At 40.3% G+C, this 22,210-nt stretch overlaps 1 protein-coding gene across 3 annotated transcripts in view; it reads right to left on the bottom strand.

The window, feature by feature from the left end:
* The window catches only part of ADK (adenosine kinase), a 196,243-nt gene that overhangs the window by 55,505 nt on the left and 118,528 nt on the right, over positions 1-22,210 (bottom strand). For all 3 annotated transcript variants that reach the window (XM_053388069.1, XM_053388068.1, XM_053388070.1), the window contains exon 7: positions 15,033-15,203. In XM_053388069.1, coding sequence (XP_053244044.1) covers positions 15,033-15,203 — 171 coding nt within the window. The remainder of the gene's footprint in view (positions 1-15,032; positions 15,204-22,210) is intronic.

The following is a 22,210-nucleotide window of genomic DNA, read 5'->3' as shown; positions in this document are numbered from 1 at the left end:
AAACAACATTCAACAATCCATCAGAATCTAATAGTAAACAGTAAAATTATACATCAGCAAATAATAAACAGTTTGTACTTCTCAGTCACAATAAAGAATTACCAATCTATAATCAATAAAAATAACAGCAAATCACAACGCATAAAATACCACAAAACATACAAAACCATGTAAAAGGATCAAATTGAGAAACAAGGACACACAACTTCTAAAATTATTTAAAATATATCCCTGAACGCCTCTCTTCCGAGCTGCTTCTGCTGTTCTGAAAGTCATGTATTCAAGGTTAAAAAAAAAAACCCTTTTCTTTTCGTTGATATGCATTTAAAGGGGGGTTTAGACCACATTCTGGTCCATTGAGTGGGGTTAATCTCATAGCCTATGTCATTCTCCCATTGTTTTTTGATTGCGTCTATGGGGTTTGAAGAACTCATAACCCACCTACTTTCAGCAGCCAGAAACACCATAACCAGACACTGGAGAGACCTGTCAGGAGTAAGCATGGACCAATGGTACCAAATAGTATGGGAAACAGCCCTACTAGAAAAATTAACCAATAAACTGAAACTGACAAACAGAAGAAGACGCCTTTACCCCTGTATGGCTCCCCTTTATCGCATACACAGCCCAACAAGACAATGACAATAATCCACCAACAGCATACAAATCAATATGGCTAACCTGATCCAAAACACCCACGCACCCCACTCACACACGAAAACAAAGATCACCACAGCCAATCACAAACAAACAACCACACCCTAGGCCAACCCCAACCTCTCTCACCACCAAAGGAACACAAGTGAACAGCACAAGCAACGCTGACACCAAACCCTACATACATTAAGCATAATAGAAACATCGCCACCCGACCCCACCCCCATCCATCTCCCCCCCTTTTTTCTCTCCCCCTAATGTCTCAACGGATTTGTACAAATGTTACATGGAAAAAATACGAGAGACATTACACATACTTCTGTAAAACAAGAAAATCTTTAATAATAATAAAAAAGATCCTTAAATTCAATCTCTGGTATTTCCAGATAAACTTGGGTGTGTCCCCGGTTTGAAACTCTGCCTGCCAGTCAGTGTACGCAATATTGAACTAGATAGAGCAATGGTCTGACTGGGTGTAAGGCAGCCTCCTATACTTCTACGAAGCAGTTCTAGAAATGGGGCAAGGCAGTGCAATCTAGTCATCATGTGTAATATTTACTTTTATGTCAAGAACCAGTAGTGAAGTTGTGATGACTGCAAACATTTCTGTTTGTTGCACAAAGAGTAAAAGAAGCAATGCAATGGGTCTCATACAGGCTCACTCCTGCCACCCCTGGCTTCTGGGGCTTTGGACTGAGCCTCTTTTTGTAAGAGACCTTCTGGGGCCTGGCCTTAAAGCAACATTTCCAACACACTACAAACGTCTTAAAAGTTTCTATTAACTCTGTCCACATCTGGACAAAAGGGAACGCTGAGCTGCTCCGTATCATATTACCAATTAATGTTTAAATAGCCCTTCCAATTATATGATTTAATTTTACAACCATTTTACAAATTGGCTTAGGTACAAAGATAATGTAAATTCTGCCAGTAGGCTTTATTTATATACCCTTAAAGGCAGGGAAAAAATGAAATATTCCCGGAGTCGATGGGAGAAGTGGGGCTCTGCACTCCTCAGCAGAAAAGGAAATTGGAGGGCCCCTTTCCCCACTATTTTCAAATACTTTGCTCTTTCCAAGAAAAACAAGTTGTAAATGGCTGGGGCAAAAGCTCTAAATTCCAGCTTCTAGAAAAAACACAGTTGCTAATTAACTGAATTTTGTTTCTAATGTAAAGAAGAGTGCTGTTAAAAATTCTGCATCAGCAAATATGGGATTTATACTTATTACATGATATAATAAATTCAGATGCCAGTAAACTGTGTGCCAATTATCAAGCGGAGTGATTGCATGACCAACACAGGGAATCTGAAACACACGACATGCGTGGAACACTCCAGATTTGTACTCTGCTGTTCTGGATATAAAGCCCCCACAATTTTACTTTTGAGTGTGTTGACTTTCTCGAAGAACTAACATTTCATTGCTTTCCTTTACATAAACAAAGAGGACTAAAAGGAATCTTGAAAGTTTAGAACAGAACTTTACTTGTTTTTAAATGCCCATGCTCACTAGGAAATTCTAACTGGTTGAGTCAGCACATCATTGGAACTATGTTCTTATGGCGCAAATCCAATAATAATTGAATAATGAAATACATCATTATGACCAGGGCTGGCTCAAGACATTATGCTGCCTAAGATAAAGGAGAAGTTGGTGCACCCTCATTCTATGTTCAGAAACGAAATGGATTTGTAATTGAATCTTACTTCAACTCGTAACAAGATCGTGTTCCTCCAGTGCACCTGATGGCAGCAGGCTAATTTAGGAGATACTGTATATGAAAAGGCCTGTGGTACACTAAGCTCTGATCTCCAGCAGATGGGAATGGCTGGGGGAGGATCAATGTCTGAGGTGCGCTGGTGCTGACCTTCAACATCTGCCACCTGAGGCAATTGCCTCACTCTGCCTAAAGGTAGGGCCAGCCCTGATGGAGACCCCCAATAATCATTCTGCAAATCAAAAACAAAGTAATTCACAGCAGGGCATGTCTATTCTGTTGTATGGCTCCAACAATAGCTACAGCTAGAATAGACTGGCAGTTGTAACTGAACAATAGTTAAGAAAACAGTTGCACTCCCAGCGATCGTGGGATCATGATAGTTTTGGAACATCTGCTGGCAGCTTTTAGCACACGAATTGTAGTACTGGATACTTTGGGGACCAGATACCTATTTATGCTATTCACTTTTTGCCATTTTTTTTCAAAAGACAACTGGGTTTGTTTATTATTCAGCAATGTATGCAACAACTTCAAGCTCAATACAAAGCCGTTGTGTGGAAAAGAATAATAGTTTAGTTAACATGTATTTTTTTCTAGATCAGCATAGGAAAGGGGTGGCAAAATCATGGTTAGGGTAACTATTATTTCATCATGAACACCAAAGTAAATAGGCTTATAAAAGATGAGCAAGCCAGGCCACCATGGAAGAAGCTATTGTCTTAGAACTGGCACAAGTACTTATTCCTTTGAAGTCCTTAAATCCAGAAATAAACATTTGGTGTGTCCTATCAGTTTATTCCAGCAAATGTGGTAAGGTGATATTTTACCTGCTCTTGAAAACCTTCTCGGACAGTACATTACTACTGAAGCAGCCCATTAAGAGAATGTACAACTAACTGAAAGGCTGTGATTAGCAATGTTATGGGGTACTTATGCTAATACCTTTTTAACATTCTTGATCAGTATTCCTAGGAGTATGCCTGCAGATCAGTCCTATGAAGGAAGTTACAGTGCAGAGCAGACTTGGAGATTTGTCTATGGGCTGTTTGTACTTGGCTATAGCCCCTATGCATGCATGAGGGCACTGCAAAGTTTGCAGCCAGACAGCGCTCAGGTGCCATTTGTGTGAACCAGTGTCTCTGCGTGGAGGCTGCATTCATGATCCTTGGATAAGGACTGCCACTGTTGTGGAAATCAAAGGGGGCATTTATAGAGCTCCCATATGGAAGTCCTGGTTCAACCCACATGGTGTCTTCATGGGAAAGCTGCCTGGTGATGGGTTTACTGGCAAGCTTGTGCATTCTCAAGGTACCCGTGTGATGTTTTAACATAATGGTCTATGGCTCTTAAAGTTAACTCATGCAGAATTCACGTTCACCAACGCAATCTATCCAACCTGTTGGAAATCTGTTAGCAGCTAGCGTTGAAGAAGGCCTCAAAATGGAAGTATAAACATATTCCATCAATGAAATAGTGAACTGATCAATTATGGAATACTACAAACTTTGTTACATTAACAACTTTTGTTCATGCCAGAAAAAACCCAGAAAGAAATAATAATCATAATCAATTATTGGAATTATTATACAGTGGTACCTCGGGTTATATACGCTTCAGGTTACATACACGTCAGGTTACAGACTCCGCTAACCCAGAAATAGTGATTCAGGTTAAGAACTTTGCTTCAGGATGAGAACAGAAATCGTGCTCTGGCGGCAAGGCAGCAGCAAGAGGCCCCATTAGCTAAAGTGGTGCTTCAGGTTAAGAACAGTTTCAGGTTAAGAGCAGACCTCCGGAACGAATTAAGTACTTAACCCGAGGTACCACTGTATTAGGTACTGGACTACTTCTCATACATTAAGTATTTCTGAGTTGTTGGCATCTGTCTGTCTCGGGAGACAATGCAAGAGTGTGCCTTTGAGGGTGAAGTCAAACTGCTGGAGAGTTACAGTTCCTGCTGTGGTTGTAGATACCAATATGGGAGACATGTTTTGTTGCAGCTGGGGAAGATGAAGACATCCGGTTGTGCTGATGCAGATGTACTATGGTGCTTCTCCTTTCTGTGCTCCTCACAGTGGTCATTCCTGCTCTAGTAACTGCTGTGGCTACACAATCTGACTGACTGTCTCCAGGCACTGTGGTTGTTTGCAAGGGATTCTCACATGGCGGGGTTGATGTTGCCAGCCTTCATGTTTTGTTTGCAGACATCTCTGTAGCGTGAAGTTGGTCTGCCAATGGGTCTGGTGCCTAAAACCAGCTCTTTGTGGAACACATCCTTGGGGATCCTGCCATCTTGTTCTGTGGACATGACCAAGCCGGCGTAGAGGTCGTTGAGACAGGAATGCAAAAATGCTGGGGGGATGTGGGCTTGGGAGAGCACATATTTGTTTGAGATCCTGTCCTGCCATGTGATGCCCAAAATCTTCCTGATGCAGTGCATATGGAATGTGTTGAGGCATCGCTCCTGGTGGATGCAAGTTGCCCACTTCTCACTACCCTAAAGCTCAACACACAATCTTGGTAGAGCTTCATCTTGATATTCATTGTTAGCCTCACCTTCTCCCATACCCTTTTGGAGAGAGGAGCCATTGCCATAGCTGCCTTGCCAATACGCTTGTTCAGTTCAAAGTCAAGTGGAGTTGCTGGTTCTGTTGCACAAGTGGAAGTCTGCTTCATGAGCAGAACAGCAGCATTGGCCACAACCCTGTATTTTCCTTCATTGAAATTTTTCATTTTTCTCTTGAACACATTTATCCTACTTTAGATGCAGTTATTGCACTTACTGTATGTATTTGAATTTATTGCTGCTTTCAGTTTTGGAGGTATAACATAGCCACCTTCTTACATTTGTACCTTGCCCTTCTTTCATCATGGAATCCAAGGCAGTAGGAATGTGGCTTCTAAGCAATCATCCATCCAGGCACTGACTAGACCTAGACCTGCTTAGCTTCAGCAAGTTGGTGGCCTCATGTGCCTTCAGACCATCTCCTGTGACCTGTCCTTTGCGAAGTTCCTACACATCAGGCACTTTAGATTCATAGTACTGCTTTGATGAGGGATGTGGGTGGTGCTGTGGTGTAAACCACTGAGTCTCTTGGGCTTGTTGATCCGAAGGTTGGTGGTTTGAATCCCCGCGACGTAGTGAGCTCCCGTTGCTCTGTTACAGCTCCTGCCAACTTAGCAGTTCGAAAGCATGCCAGTGCAAGTAGATAAATAGGTACCGCTGGGGCGGGAAGGTAAACGCGTTTCCGTGCGCTCTGGTTTCCGTCACAGTGTTCCATTGTGCCAGAAGCGGTTTAGTCATGCTGGCCACACAACCAAGAAAGCTGTCTGTGAACAAACGCCGGCTCCCTTGGCCTCAGTGAGATGAGCACTGCAACCCCATAGTCGCCTTTGACTGGACTTGACCGTCCAAGTGTCCATTACCTTTTTACTGCTTTGATGGCTGAAGGGATTGTCTTGCAACTTCTAAAGTCCTATGTTCTCCCTTTGGCAAGTAATCTACCACTTTTACATATGTGTCTAGATATTCTTCTTTACCCCTCTCCTCTGCTCAGTTCCCTTTTCTCTCTCTCCTTCTATATTCAACCTTTTATTCTTTCTTGTCTGCTTTTATTCTTTCTTGTTTGCTCTCACAGCCTATTGACTTAATTTTTTATGCCCATTTTCCTCCATTGGGTGAGCTATGGAGGGGAAGGTGTAAGTGTGAGTCATGTGGGCTTTCTCATCATTATGTGCTTGTGTCTATTTATCCAGACTACAGGTGGGTTGTGAACTCTCAGCATGGAGGGAGAAGAGAGACAAGATGGGAGGATCTGAGCAGAGATGCTCCTCAGAGTCTGCCTTCAGGTACAGGACTGTTTGAAACCCCTATTACAAAACTTGGAGGAAACGAAAGTTCCCCATAAAAGTTACAGATGATACAAAAGCTTGGACAATTTGACATTAAAGAAATGGGAATAATAGTCAAAAATGGTATTAATAATCAGGATTACTAGAATGTAGCACAGTTACTTTGTAGAAAGAGGAAAATGAGAAACTCATAAAAATGAGAAACAGCAATGCGTTTCTTTCGCCAGAAAGGCAAATGCCATTTTGGTTTCTATGACGGGCGGAGCAGTTTGCAACACCTTTCATATGGTATCAAGTCCAGTTTTGGTCACTACTATTTGAGGAGGATCCAAACAAAGAACAGAACAGAAATTTCATGATAATTGGAAGAAATATTTAATGTATATGGAATCTAAATCTCAGGTGACACTGGCGGGGTTGAAATAACTCTAACAGCGGGAAAGGCCTATGTAAAAGAGTTAAAAAGTACGCGACTATATAATTTATTCGATACTTACCAAAGGAGTGGAGGGAAGTCCAAGGCTCAGTTGAGACTAACTCAGTTATGTATTTTATTTATGATTTGTGAAGTGGATATAATTTGTATAAGGTATGTGGTGGATTTTTTGTTTATGTTTTTCCTGGATATATGTGCAAATATGAATAAAAATTTATAAAAGAAAAAAAAAGGCTGCACAGATCAACCAACATGCAAAAGGAGGAAGACAGGCTAGGGTCCTGGGTATTGATAAACTGAAAATAATAAAACTAAGAGGCTCGTTCAAATATCTAAATGGCAATTCTAATGGTGAATGGGTATATTTCTTTTTCTTTTGGAAACCTGTAACAACAAAAGTCAGGTGAGCCCCATTTTTTTTACTCCAGTTAAAAAAGGCTTTGCCTCAATACAATTACCACTGAGGTGGCAAACTTGTGTGCTTTTGATTCTTTGTGCAGTCTTGGCAATTGTGTCAATTTTACAGAAGCGCCACCTCAAAGGCCCTGTAAACTTTTAACAGCCAAATATTATTCTTACTTCCGAAAAATGCTAGTGCACAGCAGAATATTCTCGCAATATGACACTTCATGGAGCTTAACATTTTTATTTTAAAATTCCTTATCTAAGAAGCACCTAAGAAGGATCAACATGCTTCTCCTTTAACAGAGAGCAGCCATTGGAAAACATCTTTATTATTAAGAAGAAAAGCTTGCTCTATACCACCACTCACCTCTCTCCAGTACATTTTTCATAGTGGAAACATCAGTTTTTAAGAAAGGGTGGCATAATTTCTAAATTAATAGAACAGCTCATAAGGTGTGTGATTGAAAGCAGCATTAAAGTATCTTAAATATCTGAGCTGCAGCTTCTCCTTTCACCCACAGCATACTAGGTATATACTAGAATACCTATTGCACCTGAATTTATACTGGAGCAATCGAGGAAAAAATGCTAAATAGAAAGATTAATTGAAACAGGTGAGTCACAAAGAAATGTGCTGTTGTATTTAGGATGATTAATTCCAAAGTGATTCAGATCGTTTCCAGTAACAGGGCTTTTATCAATGGCGGCTGTAAGGCGAAGCTATGATTTTTAAGTATTTCATCTTTGTAAAGCTGCTGCAGCTAGCAGAAAGGAGGGGCACAGAAAGAAGAGATTTGCTCCGTAGCTGAAATAGCCCAGGGCTGCTTCAGAATCCTTCCCACAGCACATCTTTACAGCATGCCATTGACATTACGAACCTCCCCAGTACTGTAGAGTAGCTCATTTTCCAGCCAGAGACAATTTATCAGATACTCAGGCTGTGTGGAAGAAGAAGATCCCCGTTAATTTAGCAGGAATGATAATGATGCCACAGCCTTTTGATAATTGAAAATTCAGTATCTTCCACAGAAAATAATGGATAAAATGATGTAAAGGATCCAAACTGGGTTAAAAAATAATAATCAAACCTCTAATGAAAGCAGCCTTCTTTGGGTGCTCTTCTCTATATTACAGGTCACTGCATCAAGTTACTATTTGCTTATGGTGCATTGAAAAGCAAACCAGACACCAGCATCTATGAACCTGTCTTAAATGTCAGTATCGGTTTTTATTTTATTTTATTTATTTTATATCCTGCCCTTCCCAAGGAGCCAGGCTAGAGCAATTAGCTTAGATGACTTCTTACACACATATTTCTATTATTAACTAGAATATGGAATTGACTGCCAAAGCTTACAAAATGTCTTTAATGAATACAGTATTGGCATTATAAGGGACTCTGAGGGAGGGGAGAAAAAAATGCCAATTATCATTATTGTTATTATTATTATTAATAATAACACTATTACTACTACAAAATTATGAAAATGTACTTAGTAGAAATAAGAAAATGTTGTCCTCATTGGAGCTCATGCAAATAAATATACATGTACAACTAAGCATCTAGAGGAATAATGCGTTTGATACACTAATATTTGGCAAGCCTAATATTTCCAAACATTGCTTTTTGTAAGATTCCCCGCCCCATTTTAATATGAGGACTCTGGGCGTGTTATCTGAAAACTGTTTCACAACTACATAAATTATTTGCGAGAGGAAATTGTTTCATTGACAGCTTGATCTTTGACTTTTATGTGTGGGCAGGGCTTTGCAGCTGGATTCTGGCATAATGTCAAAATAGCATTAATGAGCAACCCTTTGAGTATGTATTCTTGCAACTGTGCCAGGTTTTCATTATTTTAATTTGGGGAGCCTGAAAAAAAACAAACCCCTACTGCCTATGGAAGGTGTGTGTTCAAAACCAGGCTCAGTCATGGAAACACCAAGTAACTTATTTATTTAAAACATTTCTACCCCACCTTTCATCCAATGGATTCAAGAGCAGTGCTTATAAGACATAAAAACAATACAAATGTACAAATACAATAACATCTTTCATAGAGACTGAGAAGCGGCAGAAGATTTTGGAAACTAAAAGCTGACGGAGACAATACAACCCTTTAAAAGGTCAGAGGAAATAAACATGTTTCAACCTGGTGCCAAAAAATGTACCGTATTTTTTGCTCCATAAGACGCACCAGACCATAAGACGCACCTAGTTTTTGGAGGAGGAAAACAAGAAAAAAATATTCTGAATCCCAGAAGCCAGAACTGCAAGAGGGATCACTGCGCAGCAAAAGCAGCGATCCCTCTCACTGTTCTGGCTTCTGGGATAGCTGCGCAGCCTGCATTCGCTCCATAAGACGCGCACACATTTCCCCTTACTTTTTAGGAGGGAAAAAGTAAGTCTTATAGAGCAAAAAATACGGTACTTTCTGCAACAATTGGACCTCTTTGGGGAGAGCAGTCCACAGGGAGTAATGACAGAAAAGGTCCCCAGCGCATAGCTAACTCAACTCCACAATGGAAACCACTGGGTTTAGTCACCCTCCTCCAGACTTACTGGTCTTCTTTGGTACAGCCTGGGGAGAGGGACCAGCCCCAAACCAACAGTGTGAGGTAGAACAAGCAAGAGTTCTTACCTCCCATAGTCACAAGAAATAAGAGTGCCGTACAAACTAAAACCAATACAACCTGCAGATTGACCTTGTGGCAAATAACCACAGATAGAATTATCCATCACGGCTTTATCCTTTCAAAAGAAACATCCAAGCTGGTTGCCTTCACTTCACAAAGTTCATGTCCAACAACCCCCTTGTTGTCAGGCAGTAGTTTTGCCTTTAATACACTGAGCTGAAAAGGCTGGCAGAAATAAAGGCCAGACTGTGCCACCGCAGGCTTTTCTGCTTCTGTCGAGCCAGGGAGGTTTCATCATGCAACCCTCAAGGCCTTTTCTGGCAGTTCTTGGCAACATCTGACACCCCCACTCCACCCTGCAGGCCTCATGCTGCCTTCCCAAAGCCAGGTAAGGAGGCGCTGGGTTTGGGGAAGGAGGCATGAGGGCTTTGACAGGTCCTGGAGTCCTCTTGACTCCTTCCCAAAGCCTAGTTACCACTTTCCCAGCTTTGGCAGTCCCTGGCAACTTTCCCACCTGTACCTGACAAGGCAGTGTGCGACCTGCAGGTTCAGTGTCAAAGTACTCTTGCGGCCCACTTGGTACGAAAAGTTGGGCCGCCCTGGTCTAGACATACTACAACCCCTTGGCTACCATGAGTTGGACACCCACGACTTGTACCATGTTCGCAACAATCCACCTTCTGATCCTCATACTCCTTCCCACTTACAAAGGCAGTAGCATTTTGCTCATCAAGCACACGCCGTTTGGACATAATATTTAAAGTTTATGTCCTCTGACAACTTAAATAGCTCTGATTAGCACTGAAAGTTAGCTTGGGTTGCAAAATGTCTATTGAAGGTGAGTAGTTTTGCAGATGAATTAAGCAGCAACTTGTGACAAAGCTGTTACCATCAGGAGATAATTGACCTTATTTGACTGTTAAGCATCCTGAGGCAAAGTTGAGTGTGCTTAAATCCTGGCAGGTTAATTATCTAGTGATTACAGTAGGCTTGGAAGGTATTATGGCTAAGAACCATTTGCAAAACGACACTATCAGAAAACTAAATTTAATAATAATTAAAAGAAATGACAATAATCAAGGTCGCCAGTCATGTATTGCTGCATAATGAGCACTGAATAGCCATAATTGGATAGCAGCAATAATTACTTTTATACCAAATAGCCCACGTTTAAATTTATTATGTGAAGCTTAGTTAATAAATATCAATGAGCTAAAATTGCAAAGAAGTGATCAAGGCATCAGTTCAAATGTTCTAACTGATCTACTCTACTGAGCTGTTGAAGTGGGTTTAAAAGCACCCGTGCAGCTCAGAAAATATGGACATTTATATCTGAATAAATCATCAATGTCATTCAGATGCATTTGGGTATTCAAAATTAAAATGTGGTATTTAAAACTAGTTTGTTAATTGCTTTCAGGTTATAAATGACAACAGATTTTCAGTTTGCTGCTTTGAACTGTAATTTCTCTGCATCTCAAACCTTAGCTAGCATCTTATTTTTTCCTCTAAAGGGGCATTCTGTGAGTTAGGCACAGCTAATTGTTCCCACTGTGGTTCTCCCTTCACCAATCCAGGAGCAACAAACTATGAGCCCTGGTTTAGCATAACATGCAAACCATTGTTTATGGTTTGTTTCTCCCAAACAAGCAACAATTGCTAAGTCAAAAATGAACTTTGGGTTAATATCATGGTTTGTTTAGAGAAAAATAAAACGTGTGCAGATTTGCATGTCACGTTAAGCCAAGGCTTGTGCTTTGTTGCTCCTCATGTTAGTGAAAAAGGAGTGATTCAGCAGTGTGCACTAAAGGTAAAGGGACCCCTGATCATTAGGTCCAGTCATGGCCGACTCTGGGGTTGCGGCGCTCATCTCGCTTTATTGGCCAAGGGAGCCGGCGTACGGCTTCCGGGTCATAATAATAATAATAATGATAATGATAAATTTTCATTTATATCCCGCCCTCCCCAGCCGAAGCCAGGCTCAGGGCAGCTAACAACAATAAAATAATACAACATTCTAAAATCATTTCATTATAAAATTAATTCAAATCAAATTGATGGCAACCATTGGGCTAGAGTTCTGCGAAGACTGCCAAAGGAGGGAGTCAGGCTGTGCCCTGGCCAAAGGCTTGGTGGAACAACTCTGTCTTGCAGGCCCTGCGGAAAGATGTCAAGTCCCGCAGGGGCTGCAAGTCCCTAGTCTCTTGTGGCAGAGCGTTCCACCAGATCGGAGCCACAGCCGAAAAAGCCCTGGCTCTGGTTGAGGCCAGCATGGGGCCAGGATGACTAAGCCGCTTCTGGCGAACCAGAGCAGTGCACGGAAACGCCGTTTACCTTTCCGTCGGAGCGGTACCTATTTATCTACTTGCACTTTGACGTGCTTTCGAACTGCTAGGTTGGCAGGAGCTGGGACCGAGCAACCAGAGCTCACCCCTTCGTGGGGATTCGAACCGCCGAACTTCTGAGGTCTGCCCTAGGCTCTGTGGTTTAACCCACAGCACCACCCGCGTCACAGTGACTCTGATATGTGTAAGTGGCCTGTGAAGATATTATGTGGACTGAAAGCAATCCACAGAATCAAAACTACACTGCAGAAGAACACTGAAGGAAGGGTAAGCAGGTAACAGATCTGCACTGGGTGAGTCACACAGGTACTGTGGTGGCGGCCCAAAGGGCCACAATAAATGTGATAATGTGTACCCCTGGAAATCCTTGAGTGAGCTTCTAATAGAGAAGTTATGGTAACCTGTTGCTTTATGAAACTGATGATTTTACAAGTTGCCGCCCCACCCGCCTCCATTGGGGCAGAAATACAGCTAATATGTGAATCACATATCATGTGAATCACCACCTCATCAGTAGATATCAATAATGAATTTTTTAAATTCTACAAAAAATTATATGAAGGGCCAGAAAATATATCCAAGGATGAGGTGGAAAACTTCTTTCAAGATTTTAAAATACCAGCTATTGAAGAATATCAAAAAGATATGCTATCAGCACCCCTAAATATATTAGATATTGAGAATGTAATAGATACAATGGGAAATGGGAACTCACCTGGACCAGGCAGTCTTCCTATAGAATGGTATAAAATATTCAAAAATCTACTAGTCCTCAAACTTCTAGAAGTCTATGATATAGCTCATAAAGGTATATCTGCTACAACATTCAATGAAGCTTTAATAATAATTATATCAAAACCTAACAAAGAGCCTACTAAATGTGCAAATTATAGACCAATATCATTAATGAATGTTGATGCAAAGATTTTGAATGCAATATTGGCGGCAAAATTACAAAAAGTTACTCAAGACTTGATACCTAATAATCAAACAGGTTTTATAAAAACAAGACAAGCTACAGATAATATCAGATTAACAACAGATTTGATAAATTTAAATAAAGATGAAGAGGAGTTTATGATATTGTCATTAGATGCAGAAAAGGCTTTTGACAGAATATATAAATAATTCATAGGGTTTGTGTATATATATATATAAATAAATATATATGCGTAATATAAAAAATACGAAGACATTAAAGAAATCCAAAGGGAAAATATGAAGAACAGAGGTTCTGATGAATGGATTATTAAAAACGTGTGAGGTAAACGGTGGAAGTCTTTTTTTAAAAAACAATTTATTTAAGGTAGATAAGGACAAGATGAAATTATACAATTGAATATAAATATAGATGGGATACGGCTATGTATTGTGAGTACTTATCTACTTTTAAAATTTTTCACTTATGATCTTTTTCTTTTACTTCTTTATTCTTTCTTTGTTCTTTTTTTCTTTTTTCTGATATCTTATCTTTCATTTCACTGCTTTATTGTGAATAGCATTTTACAGAGGTATAAATAACTGTAAATATGAAAAGAGACAAAATATTCTCTAATTTTTTTCCCTTGGTTAGATGTATTTTCTTTTTCTTTTGTATTTTCTTTTGCTGTGAATATGTATTTTTTCTAATTTGTACCTAATAAAATTTTTTTAAAAAAAGAATTCATAGGGTTTGTGTTACGTAAATTTGGTTTCCCTATAGAATACTGTAATTGGATTAAAATGATTTATAAAAACCCAACGTGCCGGATTGTTACAAACGGAAGAATTTTGAATTTGATTTGTTTAAATTGAGGAATGAGACAAGGATGTCCTCTTTCTCCATTATTATTTAATCTGTGCCTGGAACCATTAACAAGACCAATAATTCAGGATGAGCATATCAAGGGTGTAAAACACAACGAAGATAATTACAAAATTGTATTATTTGCAGATAACATCCTTTTATTTATTACAAAACCAGAAGATACAATTGCAAAAATTATGGAGAAAATAAAAACCTTTGGCAGAATATTGGGATATTCTATAAATTGGACAAAATCAGAGATTTTACCAATTGGGCCAAGGGCTACATTGTATAGAAACCATCAATTTCAGATCTGCAAAGACTTTATTAAATACTTGGGTACAATGATTTCATCAGATATAGACCAAATTGTAAAAATAAATTTGAATCAAATTATAACTGAGATTTCTTTTGATATTGATACCTTTCGGGAAAGGTTAATGTCCTCAAAATGAATGTTGTTCCAAAGGTTTTATACATTCTTAGAGGATTACCAATACATATTCCCAAATTTTACTTCCAAAAAATAAATCAACTATTTAGATCGTGCCTATGGGGCACAAAGCCACCAAAAACATCACTACATAAAATGAAACTTCCAACTAAGGAAGGTGGCTTTGGTATCCCAAATATTTATAGCAAGAGTAATAAAAAGAAATTGTTATTTAGGCGAACTGAATTTAATTCTAAATTATATTCCGGAAACATGGGAGATTACAAGGGGTCAAAAAAAATGGACGTACCGTGCCATATTAGAAGCAAAAAAGCTTGTTTTGATGAATTGGAAGAGCCGCAAAAAGATTCCATTAAGCATATGGATTGCTAATATGGACGGACTAGCTACATACGAACGAACTGCATGTTGACGCAAATTAAGAATGGATAAATATGAAGAAATCTGGAAGGAATACTTAAGCGATAAGGTGGACAGTGGTGGGAAGTAGGGGGAGGAGAGGTGGGGAAATATTGTTAAAAAGGTGCAGTCATAGGTGTATCAGTATTCAAATCTGAATTGTCAAATTGTGTTATTAGTGTTATTATGGTTTTTGTTGTGTCTTTTGCGGTTGATGTTTGTATTGAAAAAATGATTAATAATTCAATTATTAATTATTAAAATGATTAATAATTTTTGATTAATAATTAATGATTAAAATGATTAATATATATGTTTTTAAAGGCCAGTAACACTCACCGTCTCATTCCCAAACAGGACGTCAACGTAAGGTAGAACTTTCATCATGGGCTCCTTATAGAACTGGCTAATAAATGGTGCAGAAAGGTTCAGAGTGAAGATCTTGTTGTTTGCAGAGGCCTGAGATGCCACTTTCAGTATAGATTCCGGCGAGACCGTCAAAAAGAAACCCTGCAAGCAAATGCAGAATAAATTGCTATTCAAATATGTTTTTTAAAAAATAGTATTTCTGTTGTGGAGGTGGAAAGAAGCACACACAGAAATAAGATGCCACAGTACCGCCAAATTCCCATTTCCTGGAGCCGGTCCACGAGGATACCATGGTCAACTGTATCAATAGTCAACAAAAGATCAAGAAGTAGAAGGGAGGTCACTTTCTCCCTGTCCCCATTCCCTGCAAAGGGCAACCAACGCCGATTACAGAACAAATTACAGAACAAGATGCCTAAAGAAGCCACAAGTTTTGATCCTGCCTTGGTCACATCTGGTGAGTTGGGTTTGTGTTCTCTTTAAGCAAAAGCCATGTTGTTTTATTTTTAATGGGGGGGATACTGTTTTTATTGATGGGACGCGGGTGGCGCTGTGGGTTAAACCACAGAGCCTAGGGCTTGCCGATCAGACGGTTGGCGGTTCGAATCCCCGCAACAGGGTGAGTTGCTCGGTCCCTGCTCCTGCCAACCTAGCAGTTCAAAAGCACATCAAAGTGCAAGTAGATAAATAGGTACCGCTCTGGCGGGAAGGTAAATGGCGTTTCCGCGCGCTGCTCTGGTTCGCCAGAAGCAGCTTAGTCATGCTGGCCACATGACCCGGAAGCTGTATGCCGGCTCCCTCGGCCAATAAAGCGAGATGAGCGCCGCAACCCCAGAGTCGGCCACGACTGGACTTAATGGTCAGGGGTCCCTTTACCTTTACCTTACTGTTTTTATTATTCATTTCTTACTTTTCACTTCCTGCAAAGGCAGAATAAACAAAGAAATAAAACACTTTACTTTTTCTGATAACAAAATAAAGGGGAAACCATTTCCATAACTTAACGTCCAACACAAAACTCAAGTTGAAAAGCGATTAACACAATCCTGCGCATGCCTCCTTAGCCATAATTCCCACTGAGTGCAGTGAGACTTGTACCCAAGGAAGCATGTACAGGATTGCAATCTAAAAAGGGGGGGGGCTTGTTTTGCCCAAGAAGCAGAGTAAAAATACCTAGAAAAATCCCAAAAGGTTTCTGGGTCACAAGAGGTATCACATAGGATTTAAACGTTTGTCTGCTTGATTTGCGCATGCAGCTTCTGCCTAAGTTGCTTCAAGCCTTTCTTATATAAAATAATTACAAGCTGCTGTGAATTATTTACAGCATGGTTACATTTCACATGTAATACCTGGTAAGTTATGTTGGCACTTGCAAGCTTGTGTGTTGAATTTGGATGTTCGTATAATTACGACCACCTCTGATGACTGTATAATTATGGACAACATTTACATAATGCATGCAAGCAACATTTTAAAAGCGGAGTGCCTCACCCCTCTTTTAAAAGAAAAATGGCACAGCCTGAGTTGGCTTAATTTATTATAAACTACTGATTATGGAGCATAAATCTATGGAAGCTTGTACTATATTGCAGAGAGAGAGAGAGTTGTGAAAGAATTGTTGCATTAAGAAAACACAAAACATAAGAAGCTATCAGGCAACCTCAGCACATATAATCCTGAAACGTGCGATGTTTAAGGCTGAGTGTGCCAAATACTGCTCTTTCAAAATGTGCTACTAAACGTATAATTAACCAGCTTTCCAGGCCCACAAGGTGCTACAACAGCTTTGAGCCACAAGGTTGCAACTGTGATAGGAAATAAATGAGAACAAAGTGATGCCTTAAATAATTTAGATGAACACACAAGTAACAGGTCTTTTATTTTTTAAACTAATTTTAGAAATTTGGGTAATGTAACAAAAATTATCTTTTAGATTCCAACAGGAAGTAAGGTAAAGGTAACGGGACCCCTGATCATCAGGTCCAGTCATGGACAACTCTGGGGTTGTGGCACTCATCTTGCTTTACTGGCCGAGGGAGCCGGCGTACAGCTTCCAGGTCATGTGGCCAGCATGACTAAGCCGCTTCTGGCGAACCAGAGCAGCGCACAGAAATGCCATTTACCTTCCTGCCAGAGCAGTACCTATTTATCTACTTGCACTTTGACATGCTTTTGAACTGCTAGGTTGGCAGGAGCAGGGACCGAGCAACGGGAGCTCACCCTGTTGCGGGGATTCGAACTGCCGACCTTCCGATCGGCAAGTCCTAGGCTCAGTGGTTTAGACCACAGCGCTACCCGTGTCCTTGTAAAAAGCAAGAAGAATGACTTTAAAAAGTGGAAATCTTTCCCAAATGGGAACAAACTGTATACAAATACAGTTTGCATTATTTTAATCATAACAAAGCCGCATTCTGTCATCGCCAATTCAGACCTCACCACTGGAAAATATTTATTCATTATTGCCACCTTCAGAATTTTCTCCTCAATGGGATGGAAGAATTCAGCAAAACAATTTTGGAATGTTTTGGTCTACAATAAGTTCTCAGGAACCGCCCCACTCCTGCTGAAAAACTAAATAATCCTAAATTATGGCATAATCTAACTAGAGAATCTTAAATTATGATACAACCGATTTCCAAAACCTTCCAGTTTTGCAGCTGCATACTAACCACATGGCTGATGCAACAATGGCAGAAGTGTGACATATTGGATAGATGAGCATTTAGTTTTGAAGAGGGTTGATATTGTTACCACTTGATTTCTCTCATTAGGTTCTGCAAGGCATTGCTAGTGGCAAAAGCAGAAATCATGGCTGAGTTATAGCAATGCCCCTTTTACTATCTTAGTTTTCTTGGTGTCATCAGAATTGATTGCATCTCTGGATGTACTCAGTGATGTTTTTTAAAAGCTCTTTGGCTGAGGCTGGGAGCACTTCTATTTTTCTCTACCCAATTTTTGTTAACCTTTAGAACAGTGTTTCCCAAAGTGTGCGATATTGCCACCGGGGGGGGGGAGCAGGCGCTGGAAGGATCCAGGGGTGCAATTGGGGGGCGTTGAATAAAAAAATTGAAAAACTGTACATGTTTCATTTGTTGTGCAATGACGCTTACTGATGTAACATAGTTGTATTTATTTATTTCCAAACAAACACACAAAATGCAAGGGTTATAACAAATGCATAAAAAACACAAATTTGTCACTGCATCTTTCTGTTTGTTCACTTAAAGAATATAGGTTTCCGTGGGGTATGGGGCACTGAGCATTTTTGTTTCTGAAAAGAGGGTGGTAGGCCACATAAGTTTGGGAACCTCTGCTTTAGAGGCTAAATGAACTTTGAGAAAAGTAAAATACAATGACTTGGCGGAGATAGCCTGGGACACAAGCATCCACAGCCATGCTGAAACATTGCTTCCTCCTCCTGTGGATTTAAACACACTGTGCTTAAAAGAACCACTTTCAAGTGTCCCATTACCAAAAATGAAACACCAATTAGTACCCTTAGAGGTTAAAGTTAACGAAGCTCAGGGTCACATCAGAAATGTATCATGAACCTCGCTTCCAAACATCAAAGTCACTGGCAACCAGGGTGGGGGACTCTGAGTGGTGCTCTAATAGGAAATTCCCTTGAACGGCAATGTAGACGCAGCCAGGATTCTTCATGTTTATTACATTTTAAACCCCGATTTTATCTAGCACTTTCAGCAAAAAGAAATTGCTGGTTGATTCTTTGATTTTCATTGATTTGATCCAGAATGCAGTTGCTTTAAATTGGACCGAGTACGGATGGCACGAAAGCAAAAATTTCTCTGAGTAATGATTTGGGCTTGCTGCAGTTTGCATTGTTTATTTTAATGGAAGCATGGCTTCATAAGTGGAAAATGACGACGGTTTCAGCTATTGTTTTATTTCAAGCAGGCAGTGTTCCCGTTTCTGATGAAAGCTGAATTTCAAACACTTTTCTGTACTAAAGTAAAAAGCTGAACTGTCAGTATGTGTGCTTATATTGACCCTGACATTTTCTTTTAAATAAGTGCCAACATGTCAAAAGAAGAGGGGGCTGCTTTAAGGCTGGAACAGTTTCATTAATGCTAAAGCAAACTCTTAATTGTTGCCACATTGGTATTTATCATTACAACAGCTGCGCTGCAAGTTCTTGAGATATAGCAGCGAACATTAAGAGCATCAAACTTTTATCATATACATGCCTAAGATGATGCTTTGGAGATGCACATCCATTTCTAATTAAATTCTATGGCCACAGCCCAGGCAATGGCTTCAACATACACTCAATGGGAAAAGTTCCTCCCTTCTTTTTCAACAGCAACTCTCCAAGCAATATCACACACCACTTTTGAAATTATTTGGGAGTTCCAAAATGGGCTCGCTAATTTTTCGGTCCAAAGCGCTATTGGCATATGGAAGCCCAGGGATGGTTCCACAGCTATCTGTTCTTCTCCTTAGGCTGCCATGGAAAGTTTGCATTAATATATCCCAAGATGTCTGGGACCTTAGCCCACAGAGAATTCATGGTACAATGCATATTTCAAACTATCCCTGTGTAAGTTGTACAATGCACTGAACCGCTTCTGCAATCATAACAGCCTAAGAAGAGCCTGCTGGTTGGAAATTCCCAGGTGTCAAAAAAAGGCTATTTATGTATGCCACCACTGCGGCCCGTGTTTTGTTAGCCCCCAAATGGGAAATGAGCGAGGTCCCAACTAAAGAAGAACAGCAACTTAAACTGATGGAATATGTGCAGCTTGCGGACCTAACGTATAGAATAAGAGAACAAGAAGAACATATGTTTAAAGTTACAGATAGGTAGCCGTGTTGGTCTGCCATAGTCAAAACAAAAAAAAATTTTTTCCTTCCAGTAGCACCTTAAAGACCAACTAAGTTAGTTCTTGGTATGAGCTTTCGTGTGCATGCACACTTCTTCAGATACACTGAAACAGAAGTTGCCAGATCCTTCTATATAGTGAAAAGGTGGGGAGGGGTATTACTCAGAAGGGTGGTGGGAATGGGTGATTGGCAGATAGCTGTGATGAGCCTGTTGACGACTCTTAACGACTGCAATAGGTCTTACAGGAAAAAGCAAGGGGTGAGAAGGTGAAAAATGGCTTTGTGATGTATATGTTTAAAGAAGACTGGAAAATGTTTATTGAATATATGGCAGGAAACTGTGTACACTTGAAAACGTTGGCAACGTTAAGACAAATTGAACTGTGTAAACAAGTTTTGATGGATGTATTAATGGAATACTGAATGGTTTAGTTTGTGTAAAATATGCAGGGATTTATGATATGCAAATTGAACCACGGAACGAGAAGACATTTTAAGGTTGTTTAATGAATATTTTACATTTTAAAATAGAAAATTTAATAAAAATTATAAACAAAGAAGAAGAGACTGCATCAGGCCAGTAGCCCACCAAGATCCTGTTCCCACAGTGGTCTACCATATCCCTATGGGAAGCATGCAAGCAGGACCTCAGCATAACAGTTCCTTCCCCTCCTGCAATTTTTAGCCAACTGGCTTACAGAAGAATACTGTCTTCAACACTGCTGTTACAACTTGACCCTCTTTGTGAACATCGCCTTTCATTATAGCCTGCCTTCTTTGTAGCAGCTCAGGGAAGTGAATACACAAGCAATTTCCTTTTAAAATCAAAATCAAAATCAGAACAACCCTGTAAGGTAGGTTGACCTGAGAAACAGTAAATGTCATTAGCTGGGATCTGAACCTGTGTTTAACAGGCTGGGACAAGATTTAGCAGGTTGAGAACATTATATGTCAAAAAGGGCCCACTCTCTCTCGTTCAGTTTATTTTAGTTGCTAGGTTACCGGCTGAAAAAGGAATTGTTCCTAACAGATTTGCAAGAGGTTAATTTGGATTTTCATCATCCCCAGCTTGCTCTTATTACTGGTTAATCCAGCCTTGAAAGCACATAATTATTGCTATCGGTGCAAGTATTATCTTACAGTAAAGAAGCACAGGCTAAAAATATTCCCGCCGTGTGAAATCAGACTTTGTTGCCCTGAAGATGTCCAGAGGAACACTACACAACCTTTCACCATATTTACAAGAAGCTCCACACAGCCTATAGGAGTCCTGAGAACACTGCTTTCTGAATATACCGTATTTTTCACTCCATAGGGTGCACCGGACCATAGGGCCGCCTACTTTTTAGGGGGGGAAATAAAGAAAAAAAATATATTCCCCCCCCCCAGCCCCAAAGAGCAAAGAAGCCAAGATAGCCAGCGGGATCCACCCTGCTGGCTGTCTTGGCTTCCTCTTTAGCCACACACAACCTCTCCAGCCGGGAGAGGCTGCACGCAGCTTCGTTTTTAGCCGGGGGCTGGGGCGGGGGAAGCCCGAGCTTCCCCTGACCCCAGCCCCCAGAACAGGTCCGGGAGCGGAGGCAAGGTTGTACAGCCTTGCCGCCGCTCCCGGAGCTTGCGGGCTGGGGGAGCGCTCCGAAGGTTTGCGGATAGCTGCCTGAAGCCTGCATTCGCTCCATAGGATGCACACACATTTCCCCTTTATTTTTGGAGGGGGAAAAGTGCATCCTATAGAGCAAAAAATATGGTACTTTGGCCTACCTCTCACTGAGATGAGAGGTACTACGTAAGATTGTAGGTGAGGGCTAGCATAGTTGAAAGCTTCTTCCCACACAATAATTTTGCTTCACGCAGAAAACTAGAGACGAGGGGAGGTATTTTCATGCTAGCTTCTCTATACACAGGAATATTTAGTATTTTTCACGGAGAGGCATTAAATCACATGAAGGCTTACCTGCAGTCTGAACTGAAGTCTTATGATCCCAATACTGGTTTGTTGAACCAATTATCTATGTGATTCCACCCCCTCCTATATCTGCCTAAGTCCAAACCTGTTAAGGAAATGCTTGATAATGGTACTGTATCTGAACACCATACCAAATTTATTATTTTTTATTATTAGATTTATATCCCACCCTTCGTCAAAAGATCTCAGGATCAAAAGATGCCAGTATGGCAAGGCAGACAAAAAAAAAACTGGGGGGAAAAAACTGAGACCCTCCAAAGCAGTCAGATCTCCTAGTAAAAAAAAAGAAATCCTTTCCAACCTTTTCCAATAATGCCCAGCCTTCGCCGAGAGCAATTCC

This window comes from Podarcis raffonei, chromosome 5, assembly GCF_027172205.1.
Source record: "Podarcis raffonei isolate rPodRaf1 chromosome 5, rPodRaf1.pri, whole genome shotgun sequence".
NCBI lineage: Eukaryota > Metazoa > Chordata > Lepidosauria > Squamata > Lacertidae > Podarcis > Podarcis raffonei.
Note: the sequence above shows the minus strand (reverse complement) of the source record. Positions and strands in the feature narration are given on the sequence as shown.